General features: G+C 42.1%; 1 protein-coding gene across 2 annotated transcripts in view; it reads left to right on the forward strand.

The window, feature by feature from the left end:
• Nucleotides 1–21,222, forward strand: part of PPP1R8 (protein phosphatase 1 regulatory subunit 8) — a 95,082-nt gene that overhangs the window by 56,108 nt on the left and 17,752 nt on the right. For both annotated transcript variants that reach the window (XM_085647567.1, XM_085647568.1), the window contains 2 exons: nucleotides 4,800–5,020; nucleotides 16,030–16,174. In XM_085647567.1, the coding sequence (XP_085503693.1) occupies nucleotides 4,800–5,020; nucleotides 16,030–16,174 (366 nt within the window). The remainder of the gene's footprint in view (nucleotides 1–4,799; nucleotides 5,021–16,029; nucleotides 16,175–21,222) is intronic.

A 21,222-nucleotide genomic window follows, 5' to 3' on the forward strand; every position in this document is an offset into this window, starting at 1 on the left:
TTTCTTGGGACAGCTCTTCATATAGTTGTGTAAAGGAGTCCTCAAAAGTTGACTTTTCTTGACCATCTCAGTATCTTGTCTTTTAAGGAATATGAGGCAAGTTTTACAAAGATGCCTCTTGGCAGACTTCCCCTCACCCAAGTCTTTGGGGGTGGGGAAGGGGGGGAATACTTTGCGTGCCCTTATTACTTAAATCAGGAACTCCTTTTTTTTCTTTCTTTTTTTTTTTTTTGTTCCAAAGATGTTGAAAGAGTGTTTGATTGAATGCTTCAATGTTGTTTCGTGCTTTTTGTTTATGTATGGCATTTTGGATCATACATTAGCTCTCCATGATCTATCCTCCAGGTCATCACATTTTTATCAAAATATCTTTTACCTTCTCCGAGACGTCGTCCTCATTGTCTCTTCGAGGGACACAGAATTGCCTGCTCATTGATGCTTACTCGGTATCCTATTGCATGTCTGTCGTAAGCAATGTCCATCATATGTGAACTCCATTCTTCTCAGAGCAGTGATTTGGTCTTTAAATTTGTTGCTAATTCTGTCTTTTAACTCTGCTAGGCAGGACACCAGGTCTTCCTTTGTATGTGCATTTATTCATCTTTTTTTCCTTTTTTGCTGCCAGTTGTGTTTTGGGGTCATTGAGTGTGGTTTTCCAGAAAGTCTCTGCTGGTGTTAGCCCTCCCCCATCCATTTGGATTCAATTGGTATCTTTCCTTGTGTTGGGGAGGGAGGAATTTAGATCCCACAGTGGAAAGTTCCTTTCTGTCGAGGGTGGTGGAACATCTTTTTACATAAAGAGCGGGTCTCCCTTTCACATTTTGAGGGAGTTCTAATTACAGCAGTTTAATTGATTCACTGCTGTGAACCTGGTGCAAGGTGGGACAGTTTGTATTTGCACATATTGTCTTTTGGCCCTGTTCCTTCTAGTGGAGTTATTCTTATGTCTCTTCTTCGGGATATTAAAACCCTTTCATAGCCCCATTGGATCTCTCTGGGTGGTGTTTTTGTTCCTTCCACCCCTCCTCTGCTTTAGATCTTTTTCTCTTATGTACTGGATTGGTTTTCCTTGTGTTTTCTCTCGTGAGTGAATCACGGGGCTACTAGGCTGCTCTGCTCCTCTATTCCCCACCTATTTTTTCAGTCTGGGTTGGGAAGTTGCACATTCCATGCTACTCTGTTTGTATTTTATTCTTTAGTTTCTCTGTGTGAGCCATGCAAATTTGTTTGGCTTCACTTGTGCTCTTTCTCCATCAGTTTTTTCACTCGTCTGGTCCTTGGGGTTCCTAGTGCAGTACAGTTTCCCAGCGATTGCCAATTCTCTTAACTGCAGCTATTGCATCACGCAGCCAGTTCCCGTCTTTCACTCGAAGTCCGGGATGTACTGTTTACCTACCGATACCATAGACCACAAAGATGGCTCTGGATCTCCTGCTACCCACTGATTCTCTGTACTTTCCCACCCAGATATTTGTTGAGTCAATGTGTTTTCTGTTACGTGTTTCTCAGTGTTTTTACTGGCTTTGGGACGTGCATCTCTTTCCCTACTGTTGTTGTTTTGGTGGTGAAGTTGTGCTCTCAGGGGCTTCCAGGGACAGTGGCTAGACAGATCTCATCCCCAGCACTTATGCAGCCTTTAGTGCTGGCCACACCACCATTCAACATTTGTTAAATTGGCACGGCAGTGAAGCATTGTTTAACAGAGTGTGCTGCTCCTCTCCAACTCTAAGCAGCTGAAAGGATAAAGTCTGAGGCCTTTCTGGCCGCCAGTAGTATGGTTAGTGTTAGCTTTATGTATTTGACTGATTACAACTATTAAAGGCCTGAAATTGTGGGGCTGTCACTCTAAAAAGAAATGAATATCATTGAATCAGATTTTGTCTACCTTGCTCGATTTTAGCATTCTACTATTTCTAGAAGAGAGCCAGTAATCCATATTTAGCCTAAAGCTTTTCTTCATGTACTTTTTGTCATTTCCAAAGGTGATGCTTATGTTAGGCTATATTTTTTTATATACAGCTTGGCTAATCCAAAGCTTCATGGCTCTGTGGAAGTAATACAAAAGCTAGAAGAAGGGAGGATGATAATTTACTGCTTTACAGGCAGTTATTCTGGCTTTCCTAAACTTGGTTGGTGTAGGTTCTGATGACAGCTGGAAGAGAATTCCACAGTTAATCTGCTGCAATGGAGAAGGCTGCATTTTCATAAGTAACTGTTTTAGTTTGAAGGGCTTTTAGCAGGGATTGATTTGCCATACATAGGGCCTTGTTGATTAATCAAGCCAATACATGGACATTGATGCAGCTTTTTGGGAACAATGGTTAGAGCTGTGTGAGCAACTCTGGAGTGAATGGATAGCCAGTGCAGTCTTTATAAAATTGTTGGTTAAAATAGAAGAGGTGGTGTTTAAGGCAGGTTGCAGTCAGAGAAGATTTTTCTGGGCACCTAGATAGATGGCATTCAAATTGTCCAGTCTGGAATGTATCCACATTTGTTACATGTATGTGCCAGTTGCTGTCAATGTGTCAAAGCAATTTCCTCAAATCTAAAGTTGGCCAAACCATATACCAGATATCTTTTGTGCAGTGTGCTTGAAGTGATCGATTAGAATCAAGGAGAATACCTAGTCTGTACACTGTCTTGTTCGGGGGGGGTGAAGGTTGCATAACTTTGGTCCAGCACAATGGAAGATGGAGGAAAGATGCTTTGGAGGGGAACAGTCTAGGTTGTTTGGATTTAATTTCAGGAAATGTTGAGCTATCCACTAGCATGTTTTTGATTCATTTAACATTTTGTTCAGGGTGCATGTTATCTCTTGAATTTGACCTGCCAAATACAATTTGTGGGTCATCTGCATATGTAAACTGTAAAATCCATTTGAATAGGCTACCCAGTGCTGATTTGGTTAAAGATTCTGTCTAGATGGAGCGATTGATGGTGTCCAAGTCAGCTAAAAAATGTAATGGCACCAGAGTGCTAACACAACCCTTATCAACTTGGAGGCGTATGTGATCAAGAATCGAAAGAACCACCTGGTTCCTGCTGTGGTATAAATCCAAATTGAAAGGAGCCGTAAGAGGTTCTATTCTTCCATAACTTGTTGGAGCTACTGCAAAACTAGTTTTTCTATTATTTAGCCTAGAAATGGTAGCAGGGTGATTGCCTTAAAATTAAGGTCTTAATGATCCAGTGATTTTTTTTTTTTTTTTTTTTTTTTCTTCAAGCAGTTGTTTCATTTCAGTTTTCTAGGTAACGGGAAAAGTCATTGTCTTAAACTGCAGGTAAAAGCGTTCAAGTACTGGAACTTGTAGAGTGGACATCGGAGCTTCATTAATTTCACCTGGCAAGAGACGAATGGGGAGCAAGTTGTATGAACATTTGCATAGTTTCAGCATGAAAATACTTGCATATTTGCTTAACCTTGTAGATGAAAAAATGCACAACAGTTGTAAAGATGTTGAAAATGTTCAGGAATAACTGAAGAGACTTCGACTTGTGTAGTTCCTCTAGCTCTTCTGAAACTTTTAGAGCATGAGAGATTTTAGCGAAGCCACTTTTGTTTTTAGTCTTCCAAATTTTGATTGTGTAGGCAGCAGTGAGGTTGCCAGCATCTCTTTGCTCTCTGTACTTTCAGCTTAAGTGATTAAAATTTTTCAGAAAACCTAGTATTTCTTTTTGTTGTATGATTGGTATCGTAATTAGGATCCTGAATTTCTAGCCATTGGTCTAAGTAGATGAAATTGCTTTATTGGAATTGTCAAGGAGGTCAGGTGCAGACTAGCTAGCTTTTGTATCTGTCTTGACAAATTACTAATTAAAAATAGAAGCTTCTGTGGTCTGGTGATCAAGCTGCCAATATCTGGACGGTCCCTAGTTGGCACAGGTTTGAAGTAGAGGATTTGACATGGTGAACTCTATCTTTTTTTGCATAGAATTAAGTTATTAGGCACAAGGAAGGCGTCCAGTAAGTGGCCTGCAACTTGAATGTGTTTGGTGCCACACTTAAAACAATTTCATTTCTTAAAATGTGCTATTAATTGGCAGCAATTGTGTCCAATCAATACTAAAGTGATCTGGTTCTATTGCAGATTTTGACAATTACACCGGATCATGTAAATGTTTCTCATTAGGGTCACTGTTTGTAAATGCATCTTGTCTGTTATGACAATTTGGCTCAAGGTGGTGAGTTAGTCATTATTGTTAAGAGCATGTGTGAATTTGGGAGGGGCTGGAGGTAAAACAATGTTTGGGATGTCTTTGAAAATGCATAGCTCACTTGTTTTCAAGCTGTTTAATCAGCCTGTGTTACACAGTTCGAAAGCTGGTTATTAAAACTAGTGTGTACATGACTAGTATGGGGAATACTACAGAAAGAACCTTCTATATAGGTTGAGAACCGAGTGATCTTAGGCAATCCCCTTTTTATTTTTTAATTAAAATCCAGAATTAATTTTTTTAAGGTTAGATGTTCTTTTTTGCAAGGGAACATTCATTTCTCAGATGTTCCAGCTGGAGGGAAGCCTATAGTGGGCTCATACATGAACACAAGTGAATAGTGTCTAATGTCATATGTATGTATATGGTATTTTGTAGTGTGCCCCGGCCAGAAATGAAGCAGAATGCTGTGCATGTGGTAACATTTGCAAATGCAAGTTAAAATTGTCACACTGGGTTAAAATCTCAGAATATAACAATTTGCCATGTACTTTCACTCAGTTTAACATTCATCAATTTTTAAAAGTTGCAAAACAAATTCTACATTCAGTCTTAAAACGTATTATTTTATGTACTTGTATTAGCACATGGAACCTTTTTAGGTCACATTCGATTGGAACCTCACAAACCCCAGCAAGTTCCCATTGATTCAACTGTCTCTTTTGGTGCATCTACGCGACTATACACACTCCGTGAGAAACCACAGACGCTACCATCTGCAATGAAGGGCGAAGAGAAAACTGGGATGGAGGATGAAGAACTGAAGAGTTTATTGGGGCTCCCAGAAGAAGAGACGGAGCTAGATGTAAGTCAAATATGGTCATTTGAGTGTCCATTAGATTATGTGAAGTGCGACTTGTAGTTGTCATGTGATGTTCCTTAGTTATGCCTGGAAGATCTCAGGACATTTATTGCAATGCTTCCGAAATATTTTTTGGGTTAGACCAGAAAGAGAAGAAAAAATTACAATGAGTGTGACGGATGGAAATTGATGGAAAATTTAAAACTGAGAATTCACATTGGAAGAAACCAATGGTTCATGGATGTTGAGGTGTATTTAAGGTTCATGGGTGGAATTTGGGGGTGGTGAGTAGTTTTAAGGGGTCAGGAGAGGGTGGAATTCAGGCTTAGTAAGTGTATTTAGGGTTCAGAAATGGATGGAGTTAAAGGGTTTTAGGGTTTAGAGGTGTGTGGAGTGTAGGGGTAGAAAGAAAGGGCTTTCAGTGTTCAGGAATGGGTCTAGTGTAAGGTTCATGGATGGGTGTAGTGGTTTTCTTTTTTTTCTTTTTATTTCTGGGGTGGGCTAAGTTTAGGGGGTAGAGAGGGCTTTTATGTTTCAGGGATGGGCGAAGTTAAGGCATGGTGAGTGGTTTTCTGGGGACAGGGCTGGATGATGTTTAAGGGTTATGAGGGTTCGGGGATGGATGGTGTTTAGTGTGGGGTCAGCTAATGAAAGGCACCCAAAGTAATCGTTTGCCAGTGTGAAAGATATAAATCTAAAATGATGTCTCCTAAAGAAAGGACTGAAATAAATACCTCCGGCAAAACTGTTTATGAAACTTAAACCCTCAAACCACTGCACTTACATCTTACAAAGTGAGCATGTAAACATAAACATTTCGAACCAAAAAGATTGTCTATAAAATGGTAAATGCTGTTCATTCTGAAAATGTCCATTAAACACTTTGGGTGAAATGGCTTCTCAAAAATGGTATTCCGTGAAATCGTTTTTCTATGAAATCACATAAAACCAATGAGTGACTTGATGTTTCTAAACCACTGGGTATTCCCTATAGCTGCATGCCATCTTTTTTGTTATAGCATTTAGTGATGCAGTGGTTTGAGAATAACTGTGTTCCAGTGATGTTTGACGAGGGCAAAAGAAGCAATGAAGAGATAAGCTGCATGACTGCATCATCTATCCCTACCCTCATGCAAAAGAGCAGTTGCATTGCTATGCATCCTCCTGAAGAACCAGAACCGATTGGGCCTGGCGGCGCAGGGTACGCCTTAATCTCCTGGGTTCTCCTGCTTAGCTACACAGAGACACGGGGACACTCTGTCGGCGTAAAAGATCGGATTTATTAGCTGCAGCTAGTACAGTTGTCCTAGAAGTACACACGGTATGTTCTCAGGAGACTGCCACTTCACTCCGTGGCGCACAATCCTATATAGTACATAGGTGACCTATACATTAACCAAAAACACACCTAAAACATATAAAAAGAGCCAATAAGAAAGGTTGGAAAACATAACAGAACCAATAGGAAAGGTTTGAAAATAAAGTATCGAGTAACTCGAAAAAGCCTCTCCTCCAACTGTGTTTGTCACCCCTCCCCATGAACTAATTCATTAACAGATTTGTAACCGACTCGCAGGTGGCGAGATACGTTTGTGTGTTTTGGAGGTCAGTTGTGAAACAAGAGAATACGAGCAGAGGACAGCGAAGTCCAGACGATAAGATTAAGTCAGAAGAGAATAGTGTGAACCAACAGATAGTTAAGACAGGGATTAGAAAAACCAGACAGGGATTAGTGTACTCGGCCAGTCTCTAACACCAGCTTTGTAAACAGAGGCACAAGGCTATTTCGACACAATTTTGCAGGAAAAGCAGAAAAGACTTCGATCGTCGTGCTGCCTGAGCGAGGGCAACAAAAAAATGGCGGCGGAGCACAAAATGGCGGGTCGATTCGATCACGATCGAAAATCGAAGTTCCTCACTCCCACTGTGGACATCGGAGATGTCATGTTAAGAGGCGTTGGGCTGGCCTTAAATACCCCAGCTTCTTAGTCACAAGGTCCCCACAGGAGGCAACTAAGAATGTTGTTTTCGAAAGCCTAATTTGTTGTCGGTGCACAATATTTTATGGGTGTTTCTTGTTTGAGACCTGTTTATTTGGTGGCATATTGGCGAGATGGTGTGACAAGCCCCATGTGCTAAATTTTGAAAAAAAACGGAGGCAAATGGAATGACCCAGTGTTGCATCACTTGCAGACCTGTCAGCTCATTTGCAACCGTTACTGCCATTCTACAGTTCTTGCTGTGGAGTATTATTTTCATAATCTCTGCCACTATTTTGCACCATTCTCACTTTTGTTCCTTAGTCTAAACGGTTCCACATTCTTTATGGCACTATATTTTTTTTTAAATAAATAGTTTACTTTTATATCAATAACTGTATTTAAGAAGCAGGAGGATATGTTTTCCTAGGTTTTGAATCACATTACCCTTTGTGCAAATGCACACTTAGTAAATCTTTTGGTTGCAGGCAGTAGAGGCATCAAAAACAATTCAACTTGCTCTCATTGGCTCCTGGCTAACTCAAACGGATCAAATTAATTGTATTATTGGTCAGCTACAAGTGCAGCTCAGTGCGCTGTATTTGGCAAAATTGGGATGCAAGAGTCATGTTTGATCTCCTCGCTTACCCCACCCATGGGAGAAGGCATTCTTGATTCTGCGTGCACCTGTGGAGCTTGAATAAGCCTTGCTAAAATGACCAGAATGCATATGTTATGACTACTGTGCTGAGCTTGCCAGGAAATGGATTTAATATCTTGGCTGATCTGTTGATGTTTTAAGTCATGAAAAAGTGTATCCAGGACTCCCTTATAACATATACGTACATCATTGAAGCCTATAGTGCCCTATAAACACAATTGTTCTTTAGCCTGAGACCTACAGTGTTGAATGTAGGCAAAAGGAAAATGTTACCATTAAAATATTGTAAAAGCTCTTCTGTATACAAATTTGTGCTTCCAAGTTTTTCATTTTTTAGGTCTCGCCTGCGCAGCACACATGCGCTGCATAGGAGGGGACCTTTTGGAATCGATCAGCCTTTTTGGCAAAAACGTGCTCGTTTTTGCATTGCTTTGTATTGCAACGTGTGCACGTTTGGCGTTTCCCTTGCGGGAGCGAGCAGTGGTGCCATCTGTCAGCAATTATTGCGCCTTGCTTTTCGCTCCCGCAAGGGAAACGCCAGATATGCCCTCGCCGTTGACAGGCGTCCTTGTACAATTGGATTGGTTAAGGATTCGTTAATTGCTGGTTTCAAATACTCTGTTTACGTTGAGGGCCTCATTCTCCCCTATATCCCCTCCCAACCCGGTCCTCTCCGTATTATTTATATATATATATATATATATATATATATATATATATATATATATATATATATAATTTCACATAATGAAAAAGTACGCATTTGTCCGTGTATACACGTTATTGATAACATTTAGAATAATTCAAGAACCGTGCCATTGCTCATACATTTGTATGCACATCTATTTATTAGCTCCGCAAATGAAGTAAGATTAGCTTATGTTCTAATTTGTGAATAATTGTGTATTTTACCCAAAATCCGCATATAAACATGCATGCAGTATGGGCGCATTTGTACTTATAGAAAGGTACGTGTTTCATTAAGTGAAATATTTACCCTTGCAGGCCCTTCTTGGCACTGACATCAAATGTGCACATCCTTTCTAACTAGTTTTCTTCTATCTTTTTGGAATACTAGGGTTCTTAATACTTTAGGAAATATAAAACGGTCGACAACGGTTCTCAAGTTTAGGAGAAATTGATTCCAATCTTTTGTTGTCACGAATGAACATGTACCTCTGCAACGTGTTAATTTTCATTTTTACCTTTTAGTTGGACATTAAAAACAACGCATGCATTTTTATGCACATGTGAAGCCTTGTGTGCGCCCTCTTCTCACACACGTGTTTGCATGCATGTCATCTTAAAGGGGAGACGGTGGCTGAGACGCATTGTGAAAATACAAAACTAAAGTTCGGGGTTCTTCGATGACGAATGTACAGTATCCATCCACTTGCTTTCCCAGACCTCGCATAAGGAGGTGTTAGAATTATGATTTAGAGCTGATGAAAGGCATTTTGCACACCACGTTTTGCCCTACTGCAGTCCTCACGTTGACGGCCATAACTGAGCAAACCCGGCAGGCTGCCCCTCGAGGGAGCTCACACGTATAGACTGCCTAAAGATTTTTAAAAAGTCAATTTAGCGAGACCGTGTTTACCTCTCAGTGAGATGTCTGCTATTTTCCAGTGCCACCCCCGGAAATGGTTCAAACATGGGCTTTTAGTTTTTCAACCCAGAAAATGTGAGTGCGCCAGCGATGCCTGGTTTATATTTGCCAGATCCCTGTTTAAAGGCTTACATCATTCTGAAGGGACCCCGTGTTAGCGACCAGAAATCTTACCCATGTTCATTTATTTTGGCTGCAGTAAATGGGATTCCTGCTAAAGTGCTTTATTTCAAAAGTCTGATGAGCAACAGATTAGCCTGTGGAAAGTAGGATAATGAACAGAGCAGCATAGACAGAGCGAAATATGAAAATAAAGAGGGGCAGGCAATGAAAGAAAGATATTTGCTTTACATGACTACTTAAGAAAGAAAAATTGGGAAAAAAAAGAAACAGTGGACAACATCTACTAACCCGGTGCGCCTCCAGGCTACACGTAGAACAGGCTATTTGTGACAAATTGTTACGAGACTTCAGTCTGAATGCTTTTAATGGACTATAAGATGTGCAAGTGTAGCGCGGTTTAAATGTGCCCTGTCCTTTCTTGCGGTGCATGCCGGCCGTGCGCCCCCCACCGTGGGTCTGGAAGAGCTGGCGGCAATGTGTCCTGGGGGCGCGCACGCTTCTGCCGTGGGCCTGCATTGACTGGGGGTGTAGCTCAGGGGCTGGTGAAGGCCGGTTCTGCCGTGGATCTGGAAGGGCCAATGTTTTACCTCGGAGGCGAGTCTCAGTTCAGCCTTGGCCCTGAAGGGACCGGTGGTGCACCTCTGGGGCTGGCGATGACCAGTTCTGTTGTAGGTTTAGACGGTACAGAGGGGTACCGATGCCCAGTCCGGCCCTGGACTAGCGGTGCACCCACGAGCGCTGATCAGTTTGTGACAGTGTCTGCGCCGGTGTTCAGGACCGGGCGTGTCTGAGCTGACGGTTTAGGAGAACGGGCAGCGTAAATGCCCCGCTCTCCGTGGGCCCTACGTAGGTAACTTGCACTAACCGTGCCACCCCGGCTTCGAACCGAATCCTTCAGATCGGCCCTTCCAGAGTTGCATGAAGACGGAAGGGCTCACACATGCAGGGCGGTAAGCGAAGAGTGCGGAGACGAGACCTGACAAGATTGTTAATTTTATCCACGAGCTGGGACCCTGAGTGCGTCAATCTGGGTCCGCGAACTTCACTGATTTATAATTTGTATTTAAACATACGAATCTCATCGACTGATAACAAACACGTGCACCCGACTACATACCCTGCGCCCAGAAGCCTCAAGAAACAAGCTGGGCTTCCTTCCTCAACCCGAGATCACATCAGCTTAATTCAACGTTAATAATACAGTGCGGCTCATTTTTACCGTTTCCCCGAATCATAAATACAATATACACGTCTTACCTGTGCACAATGGGCTCTTCTTGTAGATGCACCGAAACTCTACTCTTTACACAGTAAGATTTTTTGTTAATTAAAATATGTCCCAGTGGGACGCAGACAGGACTGCAAAGTGCCAAACACAACGATGAGTGATTGATATCAAATGACTTGCACGAGCCCGGCTTGCTTGCATTTAGAGCTCCCCGTTGGCATCCTACAATAATTAGTAAGATCTAATTTAATTCACAATCGCAGGCAAGGCTACGCAACCCAAAATTATATTTAACAATCATAGCATTTGAAACAACAAGCATTGGCATAGCCAACAGGTCTTGCTTTTGGGACCTTATAATTATTTAGTTATGCAGCACAATATCCTTGGTGCAACATCAACTGTTGCATGGCTAAACACTTACAAGGACCCGAAGGCGAGACCTGTTGGCTATGCCAATGCTTGTTTCATTTTGTTCTGTCTCCGTGTCCTGACATGGAGACAGACCAAAATTAAAAAAATTACAAGGTGCTTCTCCTCCACAACCCACCCTCTTTGTGCTGTCACCTTAGTTCCTGCTACAGCTGGTTTCATGTGCCACAGTTTTTACACACTGCAGAATATGCTTTTTTCTTCCACATATCTCACTTGAGGATGCTCACTATAATGTGGGGCCGGTCGTTCTGCGAGATGGTCTCTGCCAGTGGGGCTCTTCCTCTCTAGACTGCACCCATCTGATTGAAGACCTGTTTAGTTTATGGACATAGTCTGCACAGACCATTGTACCCCCCCCCCCCCCCAACCCCCCCCTCCCGCAGACAAAATCGGTGCTTGAGGAATCACACGAGTCTCCAGAAGCCAAAACTGATATTCTATGTTCAGATTTCGCACATCTGTTTATATGCTGGAGTACAATGTTGGTTTCCAGCATTCTGGGGGCTAGACTCACTGTAAGGCTGTGAGTATGGCACAGTCCAGCAAATTCATTTTTTTATAAACTCTTTAATTTGTCATACTGTAGTATTTCTGGTACATAATCTGTGGTATTGCACGCGATCTACAGCAGAGTATTTCTGCGACAGTGGTGCTGCGAATTTATAACAGTATAGTCATTCTTTTTATTAGGTATTGTATAGCTCCATATTCAAGTTGTGAATATATCTGCCATGCTTGTGTTAGTATTCAAGCTCGGAACTCACTTGGGGAACGTATAGAGGGAGGTCTTTGTAAAGTGTGGATAAATTCGAAATATTAAGAACTTTTGTAATTCTGTTGCTTAGCTCAGTAAAGAACACTGTAGCAGCCTGCTTCTCGAAGACATGCCAAGAATCTGCCAATGCAGTCCCTTTCCCCTGTTGGGATATAGTGTCTCCTCACACTTATGGGGGCAATCTTTGACCTATTCAACTTTAAAATACTATAATCTGTCTACTCCATCAAAAAAAAACCCTCCCAAACACAAGAGTACCTCGAATGTCGATATCCCTTTGAAATGTAGAACTACAATCACACATCAGCTCAGCTTTGCTTTTAGATCCATACTAAACAAGCTGGGACAGGAACGGACGCTGAGTGACAGAATAGGTAAGCACCTTGGAGACTGGCTAACTTGGATGAAAACATTTGAAAAATTAACATTTTGGAAGAATTGCCAGTTAAGTAACCCTCAGCAGTTTCAGCACCTAGACACTTTCAGTTTATTTCTGCAGCATCCAGTGACTGGAGCTGAAGCTTTTCTCTGTGTGCTGTTACAGCCGTTTAAATACATTGAAAGTGCCATGCCTGAGCTGCTTTAAATATCTTTAATATGCCATTTGAAGCTTTCCTGCCAAAACTGTCCTTAAAAGAAGAAGCCAAGCAAGAGGATGTTGTTTCTCATTGCCCATCTGTGCAGGAAGTGGCATCTTTAGATTTCCCATCATCCATCTGCACAGGAAGGGATATCGCTGGTTTCCCACCCACAAGACCCTGCGCTCCTTCCTTCTCCAAGAACGTATTTAATGGCAGCTACACTGCAAACTTGTCGCTGGTGTACCAAAGGCAACCCTGTGTGTGCCTGCCCTGCCAAGTGCCAGGAACCCTGGCTCTCCTCCTACCCATGACTAACCTGCTGCTCTCCTCTGTACTCTTAACCCCCGCTGCCGTTGGCCGCACTACTGTTAAACCACACTACACAACACGGAAGGAGCATTCACAAGCGCCTCTAAGTTCTCATGCACTCTTCAACACCAATAAACCAACCACTCCTGCACCAACTGCACTGTTTGCTCACACTCAAACCAGCCACCTGCTCTCGCAGACCAAATATCACCAAACACGACACGCATGCATGCTCCTCAACACCCCTTGCTCCCCAAACATGGCATGGATATATGGGACTTACAGTTCCATCTCACTCAAGACCTGCTCTTTCTTATGGAAACATGGCTAAACTCAACCTTGGCCCCGGATATCGCTATAGCCATCCCTGCCGGCTACAAAATCACCAGGCAAGACCATCCGCACAAGCCCGGAGGTGTAATCGCCATCATATTCAAAAATACCATCAGCATGATCTACATACAAAGACACCAACACCAGCTAAAGCTTCGTTGCTCCCCTCATCAAGGCAGCACATTCATCCTTACCAGAGCCCTTAACTTTCACCTAGAAGTCCACACTTACCCAAACTCTGGTCCTTCTGGAAAAATTCAAACTTGATCTCCCTCACCCAGCATGTTACCGAACCCAGCTACACCGTTGGACCCCTATTGGACCCGATTTTCTCCTGGCGGTGGAGGGTGCTCATTTCTGGAAGGCCGGGGTAGGCGCACTCGTGTCTTCCCGTACATCGGTTTGCCTGATCAAGAGTGCAGGCAGGGAGGAATGCGTAGCCCACACTCAAGCTGCAGTCTCCCTGTTCCACAGCCTGGGTTCACCTTAAATACCACTGAGTCCCGTGTTCAATCCATATATGTCCAGCTCTTTTTAGGGTCTGTCCTAAATGTAGTCCCAAGTGAATCCTACCCCAACCAACAGAGAATGTTAGCATTTCAACAGCTGCTGCCTCTTTTTCAGCCATATAATCAACTTACGGTCAGGATGAAGATGGACTCCTACAGTGCCATGGAAGCCCATTCCAGGTTCCACTTGCGTCCATTGCAAGTCTACCTCTTTGTGCAGTGGTCACAAGTGGCGGGTTTCTGGAAAATCTTGTCTTGGTAAAGGCCAGCACCAATCACTCTCTGCATTAGCAGTCTGTTTGTGGGCAGGCCTTTCCCGCAGTTGACATTACCCGGGACATCTCTGTCGCAGGCTGTGGTGCACATCTTGACAATATGGTTGCAGGGACCGTAGCCCACTCAATACCAGGGACTTCACATCATCTACCTTGAGCTGCTGGCCATATGCCGAGCTCTAAAAGTCTTCTGTCTGGTCATACGGGGCAAGATAGTTTTCCCTAAAATTGACAACATGAATACAATGTATTGCCTCAAGAAACTGGGTGGCACACACTTCCTTTGCTGTCAGTACCACAACATCATACATCTGCTAGCTGAGTACCTTTTGGAGGGTTGATAACGACTTTGAGAACCTTATCAGCAAGCTCATGAGTTGGAACGCCATCCACAAGCCCCAGAGCAGAGAATTTCTATCCCACAAATAGACCTGTTTCCCACCACCAAAAACCCAAATCTCCAAACTTCGCCTCCAGTTAACCAGTTCATAGGCAGTACACTGAGAGTCAGGAATCCTTGCCTACGCTTTTCCTCCTCTCATTCCATATGTGGTGATGAAGCTGCAGTCAACATCCCTCATGCTCCTCTGATGCCTCCCATATGTCTATTCTAAGGTAAGGAATCTGCGACTAGAAGTCTATCAGATGAACAAGTTACTTACCTAAGTAACGCCTTATCTGTTGGAGAATCTATCTAGCCGCAGATTCCTTACCGACCCTCACATCACTGCAAACAAGTTTTGGCATAGGGCTTCACTTATGAGGCCCGTAATGTTGCATACGTGTTAATCAACATTCTTCGTGGCTCTGTGCTACTGGCATGGGAAGGTGGTGAAAATAAACGGATGTCAGTGCACATCCCTTCTGGTGCGAGCGTTGCTGACACTTAGCCGAACGACACCACCTAACATCTGGGCTACTTCTCAAGAATTTCCGGATCCAGACTGAGGCCTTGGGATAATACAAAAGTAAGTAATCTACACTGTCCCTACCATATAAGACATTGCTGAAGGTAAGTCACTTATTCTTCAGTGTGACCCCCCCCCCCCCCCCCCCTAAAGAAAGTCATCCTGCTTCTGGAGTGGTGTAATTACTTGATGGCTCATGAGTCATGATCTTTAAAAAAAAAAAAAAAAAAAACCTACTTCTGTATTCCAGTTCTACCTAGTTGGCATAAAGTGTTTGTCTCCAGAAGTTAAACATGCCCTCATATGCTACATAGAACAAAACCTATACGCCGGATCAAACTGTTTGTTTCCTCTGCACCCATCCACTTAGGACTTTCTATATCTAAGCGAGATATTTCTGGTTCGATGTTTAGGTTGCCTCCAGGTTTGCTATACAATTGTAAATCTGTTTCTTGCTAACATTTCTCAGGATTACTCCACATTAAAGAAGGGAGCTGCTATATTCTTCATAATATCCCCGGTATGAATATGGGTGGAACCTTGTGTTGACATAAACACTAACAAAGGAGCGCAGGTGGGTCAGCCAGTGTTACCAATGGTTAACATCGGCTACTGCTTTTCATCACTCCTACATAAGGGAAAGCAACGCTGCTGTTCAGTTGGTGCACACCATGTGATCTGCAACAACACATGCAGCAAATGGAAAACCTTTCATTTGGTTTGCAGCTTGTTGTGTTATAGGTTCACATGCACTTCCACCTCTCCTGAATGAAATGCCGTAGAGTTTCTGGTTTACTAACCTTTCATACTTTACTTTACACCGATACATAGATACCTGTTCCAATGTGGGAAGAATTTGTAATCTACGGAATCTGCGTGCTGATCATTTTTTTTTCTGGAACGTGATCACAAGTCCTTCTTGAAACGGAATAAAAAACTTTAAATAAAAACAAGTTTTTTGTTGTCTAAACCGAATATAAGTGGCCAGATAGTCCACACCATGGCATCCGCAATGCAACAATCGACAAACAAATTGTTAGAAGTAAAGCTTTCTTTGTCCTTGTGCATGATAGGGTCCAGGTTAGTGGCTGTGGATTGAGCTACATTTGTGTTTGAACATCTTCTATATATGTAAATTAATTTTATTCTGAAGATGTGTGTACTTGAACTCTGTATATATTGTAATATTTCCATTAAGTTGGTGGCAGAAGCGGAACATCCAGACCTGTTTGTGGCTATATACTAAGTTATGGGACTAACCAGTGTGGATAATTCTGTTGATTTTAGAACCTGACCGAGTTTAATACAGCCCACAACAAGCGAATATCCACGCTCACAATAGAAGAAGGCAACCTGGACATTCAGAGACCCAAGCGAAAGCGACGGAACTCGAGGGTCACATTCAGTGAAGATGATGAAGTTATCAATCCCGGTGAGTGATTGAAGTTTTGCTGACCACCTGTTTGGACACTGAAAGACTCTGACATACATTGGGGCTTGTTGCGTACCCTCGACTGTCTAGTTTGGGGAAACCTCCGCATTTAAACTACATTATTTCATTAGTGGCCCGCTCTACACTTTGTCCTGTTTGAAGTCTTCTTATAACAGCTGGTATTGTTGCAGGCAGCATTCCTTACAATACTAGATGGAGTGGGCTTTGGGTGTCAATTTGATGTAATTTTTCTCTCTGAATTCCCTCCTCTCTATTGGATGGTTTTCCTTCCTACTCTTGTTTGTCCTGCTCCTGGGGCAATAACTTTGGTTTTGATTGGCTAAGGTGTTTCATTCCACCGCTGGCATCGTGGTACTACATTTCTTGTACTTCCCCTTAGTTAGCACTCCATGAGAGTAACAGTCCTGCCCCCTACTTTGTTAGCCGTGACCGTGCACTCTATTGCTTTCCCTCATTCCTCCAACCTCCCAATTCCATCTCTTCTCTTCATCCATGCACAACCACTACTCTACAATGCAGTAGGGCATCTTTGTGATGCCCTGGATGTTATCCCACATCACCTCTCTGTGCTTCTGGTCTCTTTGCCACAGTCTTTTCTCTCTCCCCCATTCTGTCATACTGGCTTTTTCTATTGCCTTTACCAATGCTGGGTGCTTTTAAAATATGCTTGCATTGGCAGATCCAATAACTGTGACCAACCACCTTGAAAATATAGAAAATATGGTTTTCTAAATTTTCAAGATGGCTGCCACATTCCATGATTCAGTTAGGCAGCAATCATGAAAGTATAGAAACCAATGTTTTCATACTTTTAAAATGGCTGCTGTATTGCATCACCATGTTGAAAGTTTGAAAATATTGCTTTCCATACTAACAAGATTTGCTGTCTCATTTCATTGGTGAGTTTCCTCTCACAATGAGCCCACTGACCTTTTGCCAGATTTGAGAAGCTAACCGTTGGCTACAGTCGAAAGGAAATCGAGCGTGCCACAAGTTTGCAGTGGCATATTACAAATTATCCACCCCTGCTGAATTTATATAAACTTCAACAGTAGGAACATATTGAAGATCTTTTCAATACATGCCTGAGTAACATAAAAGGAGGACCCATCTAGAGACCAATAGATACCGCTTAGTATTGTGGTGTCATTTATGGCTGCAAATAATAAAGGAAATGTAGAGTTTTGTGAATGGTCTCTTGGTTAACTGCTAGTCCTACAGAATTAACCAATTAACGTGCTCTTGAGGCTGCATTTATCCTTTTTCAAGTGTGACTAAATGTGAATAGGTAGTTTATTTTCTCTGTAAAGGCACTGTCGCTAGGTATTGCTATTTAAGACTGAAATATAAAGTCACACACTTCTGTGATTTAAACCAGACTAGAGAGTAATCAGTAATAGTATTGTAGGTCACTCCAGTTAAGTTTTATTTATCCAGTGAATGTTGAGTAGCTTTAATCACATCAGTAGACCTTGTTATTCGTTGTAGTTTATATAATGCCCAATGTTTTTCGGATATATTATATCCTTCGACAGGGATGCTTTTGTAACAGAATTCATTCTAGAAACAAACCTAAATATATACGCTCTGTATCCATAGATACACAACAGCATTTGGTAGTGCAGTGTTACTACATGATGTCAGTTAACCCAAATGTGCTAGTCAAATTACAAGCTGTCTAAATAGGTGTTCAATTTCTTCCAGATGACACAGAATTTTATGTTGATCACCGTACTCATGCTGTCACTATAGTGTGCCTGTTTCATTGCAGTAAATGCAAGATAAATGGCAATTCAAAGACTGGCAAACCCCAAGTCATGCTTGGTATATCCGTTCGTACTGTGCTTAAGCTGCAAGCGTTCTTTGTGAAACCATATGATTTACAACCATCAAGTTATCCCTAACATGCAGTAGAACAACCTGCTCAAACAGTACCTGCAGCGCACATAGTGATTGTGCGCTCCATTCGAGGGGCTCTCCAGCAACCAGCGTGATTTCCATACTCCTAAATTACGATGCCAGCATGCTAATTGCAAACTAAGAAAACGCTTACCAAGAATTTTAGTTACATTGTACTTAACGGTGTCATCAAAGGTGAATTGCAAATGTTTCCCTTGATTACAGTTGCTCAATAGAGCAGAGGGATGCCAAATCCACCGTGTGAATCGCTTAACATACAAGATAAGTTATTTACCATGTTGGAGTAGTTGAGTGTAAAGAAGCATATAGAGGCATACACTTACAAACATGCAGTGTAAACTAAAGAACTAGCAAAGTACAGAAATGTCAAGCATGGCACACTTCAAATGTGGAAACCGTGTGTATAAAATGTGTTTAATTAACTTGACCCTAAAAGCAGCCACGATGGATCAGTCTGTAGGACAATCCCTGGAGATGTGTTCATGTGGTGCCACAATCAATCCCTTATTACCAAAAGGGGCTGTCCTTTGAATGGCTCATTGGCGGATCGTCACATTCAACTGAAATACAAATAGGTCTGTAGTGAGTCGTTTTAAAAGTAGCATGGGCACAGAACCATCCATGAGTCTGTGATTAACAAACAAGCCTTTGTAGATAACATGACCTCTCTAACCAGTCATTAAGACCCTTCGGTTGAATGGAGTCCAATTGCTTATTTAAAAAATCTCACTGTAAGAGCTTTTTAGTGCTATTGATACTAGCACTCTCCATCTCAATTTCCAAAATTTTGAGTCGAAGCTGAGAAACATTGTGCCTTTGTTCTGCAGAATGGGTAGCCACCGTCTTTTTTTCCAGTTGTCTGCAGATAATACTTTTGTATTCTGAAGTATGTATTTAAAGCTTCCTTTCTTTATTTCTGACATAAAGTAAACCACATGGGGATTTTGCAACACAAATGTAATGCAAGAATACACTCCTTTTTAGGTCTAGCCTGAGACAGTGCATGCGCTATCGCTTGCAAAACATTTTGTTTACTTAACAGGGGGCTTACAGTAAGCCTGCCCATTGCTTACAATTGGTTGGCTTAATCGTCACTCATTTGCTTGCTTCTTCCTATCTGTTTGACGCGCCACTTGCCTTGCCCAAGTACTTGCGTCCTTCCAATGTTTGTCCTGTGGGATCCACTTTTTTGTTTCGCATATTGGAAAAACTCAGACTTTTACTTTGAAATTAAACACATTTGTATTGATTGCTCTCCATAAGGCTGCATGATTTTCACTTGCTCCCTTTAGATCTGTGTTCGGTGGGTTTCCAACTTTGGTCCATGAGGGACAGCACCATATTTTTATACGTTATCCACATGTTACAAAACTACATTTAGGAAAGTACAGGCATTGATTTTTGGCAAACAAAGCATTAATTGAACCCAAGCATTCAGTGAGACATTTAATTTAAAATTAAACATTTTTGTGTTAAGTGTTACGCTCCTATCTGTGTGAACAACACAGATAATGGAAAGACCTGTTTGCTTTGCCATTGCTTGTTTGGTAGAAGATGGAGTCATTTCTGCTCATCATGGCCATTAATTGAGTGACACCATATGCAGAAGACCAAGCACTTTGCTTTATTTGCTTTCTGGTTTCATGGTAGTAATGTGGGGAAAACTAGTACAAAATGATCAACGCGTGAAACGTGGCGAGCTCTGGCTACATTATCAGTTTTATATGAAAGGGACTTGGTGAGGTTTAGTATGTGGTCAGCAAAATGCCCAGATAGAAGGTTCCGTTGACGTATCCATCCACTCAAGCTCTAAATACACGTGTTTTTCATCAGAACAAAGGAGGCACTTCAAGTAGCACCTTAAGAAGTAATTATATGAAATGGGCCTTTACGGTATGATATTGCTATAAGTACAGTCAAAAAGAGGGGTGGCAAGGAAGGTTGCACAACATAATTAAGATGGTAGTAAAATTGCTAAAGGAGCAAGGAATCAAACAATCCGAAAAAACGGACCGCATAGAAAACACTCATTAGTATGAAAAGTGAATCCGTGGCAAGTCAACTTGGTGAAGAGTACATTTACTTACCACCCGGGTAACAAAGCACACTGCTTTAGGGAATAAACACTAAGGAGAGAAGAATTATAGGGCACAAGACCTATAGTGTCTGTAGGGAGCAAGTGGAGTAGAGGGGCTTATTTCTTTTGGCTCAAGAGTCCAGATAGAAACTTCTTTTTAGGCTGCAGGGGCAAGGGATATATGATAAATGAGACCGTGTAATATTTGACTACTTGGAGGTAAAAGAAAACCAGCATTGGCAATGTCAATAAATTGTGTCCGCACAAAGTATTGGCTTTGTCAATTTGTTTTGTTGTCCATGTTGTACCGCAACTCTGCTGAGAATCCCAAGCTACAGGAGGGAGGGTGGGGGCAAAGGAACACAGATGATGGGATGAGGAAGAGCAGATGCTTTCAAGCAAACACGGACACAGGAGGAACAGTTGGGGAAGATGGGGAGAGAAGCACACGTGAGAGCCAGCTGCAAAAGGCCCACTCCGGTAAAGTGATTTAAAAATACATTTAAAAAGTAGCTCAGAGTAATGCGTACATTCTCCAGAAAAAAGGACAAACTGAGAAATAGGAAGAAAGCCTAAAACCTACAGAGGCTGACCAATAAGAAGCAAGCAAATGAGTAACAAGGAAGCCAACCAATGGAAAGCAATGTGTGCTCTCTAAGCCCATTGATAGAAAACAGAAGGTCTTGAAGAGACTACGCATGCGCTACCTAGGTGAGACTTCAAAATGACTGCTCAGACCCCATGGAAAAAATGGGCTTCTGATAAGGTCAGCGATGGAGGGTTTAGAAATAAGCTTGTAAAAATGGAACAAAACAAGTTAGTTCTGTAGTCAGCAGCTCTGGTCCAACAATAGAGTGAAAAGTACATGAGCGCAGGGGATCTGATATTCAGGGAGAAAAGTCGTCCCTAATGCATTATAGAGACTTAATAAACATAGTAATGTGTAATCTATAGTGCTGGAGCTCATGGATTAGTGCTCCAAAAATAATAGAGTGGATGTCCCAAAAGAAATGAAGTTTATTATAATTCA

Source organism: Triturus cristatus, chromosome 3_2 (assembly GCF_964204655.1).
Source record: "Triturus cristatus chromosome 3_2, aTriCri1.1, whole genome shotgun sequence".
In the NCBI taxonomy this organism is placed as follows: Eukaryota; Metazoa; Chordata; class Amphibia; order Caudata; family Salamandridae; genus Triturus; species Triturus cristatus.